Genomic DNA, 10,909 nt, shown 5'->3' on the forward strand with positions numbered 1-10,909 from the left:
TGTGCTTGTAAATCAGTCGAAGTGGTTACTGTTCATAAGTGAGGCTTCGTTAGTCTTCGAATTTTTTAAAGATGGTATACAGTTTCATTCAATCGTGTTTGGGATTTGTACGAAGGAAAACGGTGATTGTGTACGAAGGGAAGAAGGAAAAAGAAATTTTCGGATATGGTCCTTCTGGTTTCGACAATTTGAGAAGTTTTAAATACCCTTCGTATGATAAAATTTTCATATAATTTGAAGTCAAATGGAAAATTTTCAAATTCAGTCCCTAAACCTTCGAATATTTGGTACTTCGAAAATTAACTGAAGTTTCGAATGTTTGACACTTTTCACCCAACTTCGAAAATTGTTTGAAGCTTCGTATGATTGGGGGTATTCTTCGTATGTTTGAAGACAAAAGGGCAGATTTGTTGCAAATAGTCCCTGAGGTTTCGAATGTTTGGTTGTTCGTACCCAAATTCGAAAAAGCAATGTTTTTGCTGAAAATTGAAGAAAATACATTTTAGGCCCCTGCAGTTTCTGCAAATTGACGCTTTTTACCTAGATTTGGAAAAGGGGGAGAGTTTTGCATATTTTGCTGTTTTGGGCGCACCGAGTCACTACAGAATTTTGAAATTGACAATTTCTACCCATTTATGAGAAATTATTCAAAGGCGATCTGTGAACGAAGTTAAAAAATTGAATATTTTTTGGGTTTTCTAGATTGAAGCACAAAGATTAGGCTACATGTTAAGGGGGAGTTTTGACACGAAAAATTCTGAATAGAGCACATTCTCTTTTCTCGAAGATTTTATAATCAAATTTCGATTATAAAAAAGGGAGAAATTTATATGGGAATTCGAACTTGAATTTTTCATATTACGCAGATTTGAAGACCGAAGTGATCTTGAAGTTTTGAAACTTACGAAATGATGCAATTGGAAGTTTAGAAATGATTTATTTTCGAAATGGGTTGGAATTATTGAAGATTTGTGGGGTGTGTTTTTATGCTCAACGTTAGGGTGATCGATTTGGAGTTTGAGAAGCTCGTGATCATTCGTTGATGCTCGGTTTGTATGGTCTCACATCCTAGAGCCCAAATTGAATAATCATGGAAGAATTTAAGATTGAAGTTCGTTTCAATATGTGTCACCTTTGAGGCTCGAACCGCGTAGTTGCTCGATTTTGGAAGATTTGAAGTGGGTCATCCATTCCTAACTTTGAGGGGGAGAATGTTGGGCTACAAAGTTCTCCATGTATGACTTTGTAAATGGTTTGACTTTTGTAAACCCACTTGCATGTGGTGCATTAGCCTTATGACTAATGAGAGTTAAAGAGTGATAGAGAGACATGTAAACACCTCTATATAAGGTAGATTCATACCACTTGTAGTGGTGTGCTTGAGAGATGTAGTTCATAGTGATTAGTGAGTGAGATATTTATGAAGTTCTAGATTAGATCCCTTTTTGTAGTCATTTACTATGATCGAATATATCTTTTAGCACCCAAATCACCATGTTCATTGTGAAAACTTTAATTTCGCATGCCAAACCATGTTCTTATGTCACTACAGAGGTAAAAAGTCTTTACCTTGGCTTTCCATTCCTTAGATCTTTTCTTATAAATTTTATGGGCATTTTGGTGCAAAATGGGGGTCATTCTCGAGTTTGAGTTGGTCACAAGGACATGTATTTAGATCTAGACTCCTCTAGGCCTCTTTGACATAAAGCCTCAAGCTTTATGAAGCTTTGGCCCTTCACCTTACCCTAAACCTCTTCCAAAGGATAGTTTTGAGTGTTTTGGCTTTTTGAAGCCTTGCATGCACGTAAAGTTAGCAACTTTACGTCATAACTACACCCTAGGAGTTTAGATCTACAGTTTAGAGCCATGGTTTCGCTTATAAATGTCTAACTGAGAAAAGGACTGAAGGAAGTCGACGAGTTACATAGTCAACTCGACGAGTTGGATGAAGGTTTCCCGCTTCTGGATTCTGTATGAACTTGGCGAGTTATCAAGGTGACTCGATGAGTTGGTTAAGGTTTTCCTGACATTCTGAATGTTGCATGGACTCATCGAGTTACTTGGTGTGACAACTCGAAATTTTTTCATGTACAACCATTCAACTCAATCAAAGTTAGACTCGTTTCTGCTATCTTTTTGCACTATTTAGGGTTTGTTTGAGTGTTTGAAGCCTAATACATCCGAGGAATGAGTGTTAGGAAGTATCTGATGAGGTTCAAAACCATCAAGCAAGCTTTAAACTCCATTATGAGGAGTTTACGGCCACAACACATGAGTTTACGGCTATACACTCAAGGTGGTCATAAACTCATGCCCATAAGTCTCATATTCCTTCACTTTTCTTCATTATTCACATTTCCAACTCAAGAAACACCCATTCTCTCTCAAGTATCATAAGGATCTTCATCGTGATCTTCAAAAATGTAAGTGATTCTTCCATTTCTTTCATAATATCCTTCTTGATCTAGGAAAACTCTATGGTTTCATCCATTAAATCATCTTTTTCTGAGTTAGATCTCCAAGAACACCAGGAAAACCTCCTTATTCTTGGTGGCTATAAACTCCATAAAGTCATCCAAAGTGTGAGTTTTTTCTCTATCATCTAGTTACACATAAGAAGCACTTGATTTAAGACCTCTAAACATCATCTAACTACATAACTCCAAGAGTTTACGGTCATTAACTCTTTGTTATGGCCGTAAACCCTTGTTTTGGCTATAAACACTCCTTAAGACCAAGAATAGGACCTTAAACCATTGATAGATGCTAGTTATGGCCATAAAGACCTCTCAAACTCAAGTACTCATGGCGTTAAACCCACCCTATGGCCGTAAACTCCTAAGGTGTGGCTGTAAACTACCTTTATAGAATCATATGTCATTGTGAAACTTCCTGTCAAGTGTTTCCTACTCCCTGAGGTTGTTCCATTACAGAATTAGATGTTACATACACTAATTATATACATATACGTGTTATTATATGCTTAATAGGCTCTATTTGTTCTTGGGATATCACTTGGCACACTTAGCATCCTATATCAATCTTTCATCTGAAAAACTCATTGCAGGTGAGTTCATACCCCTTAACTTACCTTTTAAATGATTTTAAATGCTTTTATGGGGTGGGGGGGATACAAGTAGAAAACATGTTAGTTATATAATCAATCACGGGTGATTTATAACTACAAAGTAAAGAATTTCTTATATTTCAAATGTATCATCAAACAAACTACTTCAAATCACTTTATAAACTGACACCAAGTCATTAATACTTTCCAAATGTTAAATCTTTTCATATTTCAAAAACCTCCTTTTCTAAACTTTTAAATATTGTCAAAAGCATGTCTATGTAGATATATTTATATAAATAATGTTTAAAGGGCTTAGGACTAACAACTCGCTTTATTTCCTTTTCCTTGTTTGGATGTGGACTTAGAGTATTGTTTGCCTATCTGAAGGTTGTTTAAATCTTAGTTATATATTATGTATATGTATGTAGATATAAAAAGTACTACCAATTCGTTCGATGCCTTTAGGGAGCAAAGGTATACATTCATGATCATTCATTCAAACTACAGAAGTTACTAGTAAAGTATAATAGGTATAGTTACAGAATTACTACTTACTACTTCTAGAACATTGAAGCTTACATAAATCAATACTTACAAAAGTCAGTTCATACATAAGTCAGTTCTTACATGAGTCAGTTCAAACAAACAATAACAAGTACAAAAAGGAACATATATCCTTTTTAAGAACAAGATAACTTTAATGTGAGTCTACTTCATGGCAAAACAACAAGTTTGTTGTGTCACGTTTTATAACTAGAGTCTACTGGAGGGAGAACGGACATTATATGTATAGATCTATATGGGACTGACAAGCCCGCATCCTGACTGTTCGCTATAGTTGGTCGAAAGGCAAGGGGTGACAAATGTCACATTTACTTTCGACGCCAGCAGGTCGTCATGTTAACTACTTGTCGATTTAGCATGGTTATAACCATATCACATCCAAACCTTAATTAAAAAACTGGTTTTAAGGTAATTAGTGTTTCAGTAGATAATTTTTACAACATTACTGTACACTTTCATTTTTCTCATTTCATTTATATAGTGATATTCTCACATAAAAGGTAATGAAACTAGTTTCTAGGAAAGATAGTCTTAAACATTGGGAAAACACACATTACATACTATTTCAAGTACAAACATACAAAACAGTCGGGTCTTGGTAGAAGACTACATTACATCATTTTAAGAGAAACAAACATACAAAACAGTCGGGTCTTGGTAGAAGACTACATTACATCATTTTAAGAGAAACAAACATACAAAACAATAGAAAATATAGGATTTTCTAGGAAATTTCAAACGCATTACAAACACTTTCACAAACTTTTACATCAAACATTTACAAACAATTATCACTAAAATACTTATGAATTCACCAACTTAAAAATGTTGATCCTCTCTTTCAAAATAACATGTATTCTCAGGTCACCAGTAGACAGGTACCGATGATAGGTTTTGAGAAGACGGAGAACTTCTAGACTCATCTTTATTTTGATTATTCACTTTTAGTGTCTTATTATGATTGCGAATAACACACTTGTTTTTAAATTATACTATTAATGCAATGGATGATGTTGTTGCTTGTTTACTATTTTGCATTGTTGTGAAGCTGTACATGACATCCTCCACCCCCGATTCTTTCCGCGAATTCGGTTTGGGGGTGGGACACTTGGTAACTTGACCAGTGGATAGGGGGTTTTCATGACTTTATGAGTTTTGAAGGAACTCGACGAGTTTGTAAGTTGCACTCGACGAGTTGGGTCAACACGGACTGTTGACCTTGACCGATTGATTTTGACTTTGACCAAGGGTTGACCAGCTTGATTTCTGAGGGTATTTTGGTAATTTAGGAATTTATGGAATTGGATAAATGGTGGTTGTAGGTGTTGGTGGTTGGAGCCATGATTCATAAGTTTGATACTTCAATTCCGATCGACATTGTGAGGTGAGTTGTCCTCACTATACTAACACAGTCGAAGGCACTAATGTCGGCCCTTATTGGATTGTTATCCTGGTTATTGCATGATGATATGCTTCGTGACATGTTAGGTCAGTATCCTGGTAGATAGGATAATAATATGTTAGTGACCTGCTAGGTTGGTATCCTGGTACATATGATGATGCTATGATTAGTGATCTGTTAGATTAGTATTACTGTTTGTACATGTTAGCTAGTTTATGATATCTATGTGTTGATTGTGTATGTGGCGTTGGGTTGAGGTGGACTTGCTTTGTGTTGAAGGCCAACAAACCTAGGGTGGCCCGGATAGACTATAGACCCATTAGGGCTTATCAATGATGTTGAAGGCCCAAAGAACGATCCAGACAGGCTGAAGGCCCAGGTAGGCAGACCAAACATGTTGAAGGTTTTGAGAGTGGGCCAGATAGACTACAGGTCTGGTAGGTGAAATCCAGTCTAACTGTAGACTCTATATGCATAGTGTTTACATGTTATGATATGGTTATGAATTGTATGGCGTTGGTATTTTAGGGAAATTCACTAAGCTTCCGGCTTTCAGTTTTAGATTTTGTTTCAGGTACTTCGGATGATCTCAGGAAGGCAAAGATGTGATCGTGCACCTCCTCGCATTTTTATTATTTGATTTCTGGAATACTCTGATATGAAACTATTTTGAAAACATTTTGTAATAAATGATGGTTTTTGAATGCTTGAAAAAGTTTTAAATTTTCATGAATTTTATGGATGTTACAAACAATTTCATGTTATTCCTCAAAATTTGAAATATGAAAAAGGATATCGTAATCATATTGTGAATTTGAGCATGCAATTAAGACAACAATTATCCATATCAATCTTTATCGAATCTTATAATCTATCAACGAAAGTATTTCCTCACAATCATCCTCATGAATTAGAATTTTCGAGATGCTCCATCATATCTCTCTATAGTCTCTATTAATATGTCGGTTAACCACACACACTTCACTAATGACATATAAAGCATGATGTGTGTTTTACTGATTAGCATACTTTTCACATTTTTCCTAAAGTAATTAGAGTGAGATTTTTTTAACAAAGGTTTTAGTACTTTTATATCATGATACTTTTAATGAGGTTATGTCCTAACGAATCCATTTTGCTAACGACCTCCACCAAACAATGGAGCAGTAGGTGAGAGTGGACACTCATTCAATTACCATTTTATAGGTCATTTCCTCGTATCTCCTTATAGTATGACTTTGTGAATGAGGCGTATTTGTGATTCGATGTACTTAGTTTTATACATATAGTAATTAACTTATATATATATATATATATATATATATATATATATATATATATATATATATATATATATATATAATGTGTATTTTAAAACTTTTCAAAACACAAGATTTAAACTTTTTATTATCTAAATTAAACTTTTAATTACATTAAATTTGAACCAATTATGATTTAATCTTTATCTTTTAATTAGCTTTTGATTAATTCAATTTAAATCATTTAGGGATAAAATAATTATTTTCTATCAAATAATTACTAAAATAATTCAAATTTAATCATAATCCAAAACCCTTCTAATTTTCGAAATTTCAGTTTTAGGGTTATCTAATTTAAATTATTAAAATTTTAAGGATATTAAAATAATAATTAAGGAAACTATGAAACCCTAAGAACCCCTTTGAAACCGTCCATGTAGGGTTCTATAATTGCTTCTTTTGTTCAGGAACAATTATAATTCACCTATTACACCTTTAATTATTTCCAATTAATTCCAAATTAATTACAGATTACTTCTGGTTAATAATTAGTTAATTCTAATTGATTTCTTATTAATTTAGTAACCATATAAATTAGCATATAAACTATTTAACTATTGATCTAATGTTAATTTATTAATCGTATAAAAAGTTATCAGATAAGTATCTATTTCCAATTAATATATTAATTATATAATATGTTAACAAATCATCTCTCTCTCTCTCTCTCTCCTCTCTCCCTCTCTCTCTCTCTCTCTCTCTCCTAATATCATTTCTAGTCGTTTATGTTTATGAGGGCAATCCAAAAATGATTTTGTTTCTATTTGCAAGTTTATACTAATTTAGTTATAAGTATAGACATATTAATCAAACTGTTTGGGGAAATTTTGACTTTGTTTTAACCTTTATAGGAAAACACGAATGCGTGACAGTTTATGACTATTAGAAACTATTGTGTGAGAGTTCGGGGCAGTTTTTGTACATAAAATTGTTTTATGATTGTTTTTGGACAAAATATATACTTAACTAATTTTGGTCATACTTCTGGTACACATACAAAACCATAACCTCTCATTCTCTGTTCTTGTTTCTCTTATATTATGAGTCTTATCCAATTGATGAATTAGGAGTACCACCGAAATACTTTAATTTGAAAGTGTTATCACGACTCTCAGAATTCCAAAGTGTTATTACATCCCAAAAATCTAACATGTAGCACATGGGAAATTCCCCACTCTTGCCAACTTAGAGAATCTTAGTATTTACGCCAATTCTTCTTGTCACCTTTGCAACTTAGGTGTGGAGTCCGAAAATCATCTGTTTGTTGACTGCCTCGTCGCCAAAGAAGTCTAGAGCCAAATCTCATCATGGTGGAAGTTTTTCGCACTCTTTCTCCTTGTTTCTGATTTGATTTATTGCAGGAATCTTTTATGTAGTAGCAACCGGTTGGGCATGGTTCATGAAGCTATATATTATGTTGGTCTTCAATTGAGTGATATGGAACTTTCAGAACGACAAAATTCTGATACCAAGACACATTCTTCACTGCCAAATGATGTTCAAATTCTTTCACACCTTTGGATAAAGTCTGGTATGAAGAAATGCAGTGCTTTGAGATGGATGGTGCATCGACCATATAGCGGAATGTCATTCGTGATTCTTTGTTTGATTTTGGGTACATACTTTGTTTATGTCTATTTTGATTTTCCTTTCTTTACTCACTTTCATTTTGTTCCTGGCTCAGTGCTAGGCTGCAATATAAAATCCATTTTGCCATTAAAAAAAAAGGTATATATAATACAAATATTGCAATTTTTTTTTGTTAATGTAGCAAGATGCCAAATTATTTTTGATGGTTTTACGGCTATCAGCATATAATGGTTCCTTACCTACCTCTATACACCACAAACAGAGTCGTTAGCTATATTACCACCTATCCGATTCTAATTAACAATTTGCCGGTTAAATGTGTGTGTGGGTGGGGTGGGTGTTGACCCTTACCAAAGGTGCGACATAATTAAGTTCATAATTTGTTAGATTCTTGTGTCTTTGGTAGAGCCATCATCCATATTACGTGAGATTTTCTCCTTTATTAAATTAGGCTTCAAAGTGGGCTGGTGAAGATTGGAGAGCCCACGCCTAGGACATGGCCTATTAGCAAACAAAGATTTTCCGACTGTGATTAATAAAAATTCCGAATGTTATATTATTTGGGATGATTTTTGTTTATCAAATTTGCTTGATTTAATTGTAACCGATCCTTTTCATCTTAGAGTCACCATGGTGGCTTTTAATTAAAGTTTTAAAGGAAATGGTCCAACTTTTGTATAAATTACATGAACTCATATTATGTCCGATAATGGTTTTGTGACTCACTGTTTCTCGATTACACATTGAAAAACTTGAACATGAACTTTACTTTGAGGAGTAATAGGTTGCAGCGTCCGATAATTTCTGCAATTAAGAGATCTTTTCTAGGGAAACTAAATGTTGTATCAACCAACTTAACTATTGGTAAAGTTGAAATTTGCACAAGAAGTCCCTTTAGTCAGTAAGGACGAACTGAACCCTATAGTAGAATTTTGTAGATCGAGAAGTACGAAGTTATCCTCCAACTGAAAGGTTCCTATCACGATCCCATGTTCACTTCTTGCACCCCCGTCAACAAAAGCAAGACACGCAACATCATTTGTTATTCGTTTCATTGAGTTAGCAGTGGATATAGTCCAATTCTTTCCATTCCGGAGACTCAGATCAATCTCAGGAACCTTCAAACGATCTCCAGTTTCATTCTTCAAGGTCCTGAAACAAAGGCCAAATGGTGCGATTGGGGTTGTAAGAGGCATTCGTTTTGTAACCTTTGAAAACCTCCGAACCATGCGATCATAAATGTCAGCTCGAAGTGTCGTGTAAGGCTCAGTTGTACTAAGCTTAGTAGTCATATTCCCGGATATGTTAAGAGATCTCCCTCTGATTATAATATCATCGACACCTAGAAAGTATCCAAAAGAATCTGGATGCTTTAACAACGGTGTATATGAAAGCAAACTTCTTACATCAATATCTGAGTGTGGAAGAAGGTAAAAAGGACCAGACCCAAAGAATAAAATCCCAGAAGAAGACGAGTTGCTAGGCAAACATAGAGCGAGGCTTGTTTTGAGCTCTGACTGAAAGAAAGAAGCTGGTAACGCATAAGGGGAGGTCGAAAACGCCATAACACCAGTAACATTTACAGGGAATGATTCGAAAGATGTAGAAGGAGCACATGCAGCATTAACTATAATATCTTGGTAAAAAGGAAAAGGGTTTCTTCCATCACTTGTGTTTGCTTCAAAAGTATCAAAGTTGAGCTCCGCATGACTACATATCCCAGTTACAGGATTGATCACATTGACAGGGCATGTACAAAGTCCCCAACCAGGTAACGTGTAGCTGTTACTTACAGCGGGGCATGAAGGAGCATGATAAGAGTAAGTAGTCCGAACATCGGTACATTGGTATTCCTCGCAAGAAACAGGAGAGGTACAAAGCTTGTTGCTTGGGCAAATATTTTCTCCATACCTGTTCCATAAGAGGAGGCAATCGTGCCATGTGAAAGGAGCATCGATGTCTATTAGAAATTTTGGATTGTGGAATGTATTGTTTACGTATGGTGTCATGATCGTAATGCTATACACAGGTTGAGCAGCGTCGGTGTGTTTGTTTACTGGGAACAGAAAGGAAGTGTATGGTAGTTCCAAATCTGCTATGGTTTGATGTTCGTAAGAGATGAAGGCCAGAAAGAGAACGATAATTTGTTGCAGAAGAAGTTGCATTTTTGATGATGTATATATGTTCTCAACAATGAAATTTCTGAAAGTGTATCAAGCGGATATATATACGTATTTGACCAACCATGTGTCACACCGTTGCTTCCTGTAGTTGTTTTAGAGAATCACTTGCTGGCAGGAGGCATTGACAGCGATTCTTGAAAATCAAGAGACAATGAAGCAATTTCTTTTATATATGAACAAGAACGGTGAACCACGTCTTTCATGATTTCAGAATATTTGTAACCATTTTTGCGTTGGAAAGTTTTATTGTTTATAGAGTTATTAAAGCAATCACTACAAGAAAATTTTGGAATAGGCACAGGAAAATTCTACAGTTTAACGTTTTCTTTTTTAATTAAATGCAAAATAAATTAATTAAAAGAAACACCAGCAGAAAGCTCCGCAGAGTATCAAAGTTACAAATCATAGAATATAAAACAATATCTAAACAAGGCATAACAAATTAAGTATTAAATATGTTATACAATTATATATTATAGATAGTCTAACAAAACGTTAAATAAAACTTAAAACTACTTAGACGTGTTATCATCTTCGTTCCCCTTGTTGTGCCACGAGTTTCACTTGGTGGCGGCAAAGTTCGAAGCCATATCTAAATTACGTATTAGGGAATAATAGTATGGTGATGTGGAAAACCAGATTCCTAATGGATCGTGTAAGGTGACTTCCCGAACTAATACTTTCACTCTATGTTTGGATTACATGAAATCCAGTTTAGGATAATCTAAAATGACACTTATATATCCAAGGCATAGAAACACAAGTCAAATTGTCAGGTTAA

The 10,909-nt window shown here is 34.7% G+C and overlaps 1 protein-coding gene across 1 annotated transcript; it reads right to left on the bottom strand.

Moving 5' to 3' along the window:
* Window positions 1-8,725: 8,725 nt before the first annotated feature.
* Window positions 8,726-10,123, bottom strand: LOC144998011 (chitinase CLP-like). Its single transcript, XM_078957856.1, has one exon. The coding sequence runs from the start codon at window positions 10,108-10,110 to the stop codon at window positions 8,800-8,802; it is 1,311 nt and encodes a 436-aa protein (XP_078813982.1). The 5' UTR covers window positions 10,111-10,123; the 3' UTR covers window positions 8,726-8,799.
* Between the last annotated feature and the right edge of the window lie 786 nt (window positions 10,124-10,909).

The sequence above is a fragment of the Lactuca saligna genome, chromosome 5 (genome assembly GCF_052625555.1).
Source record: "Lactuca saligna cultivar CGN05327 chromosome 5, ASM5262555v1, whole genome shotgun sequence".
Taxonomy (NCBI): domain Eukaryota; kingdom Viridiplantae; phylum Streptophyta; class Magnoliopsida; order Asterales; family Asteraceae; genus Lactuca; species Lactuca saligna.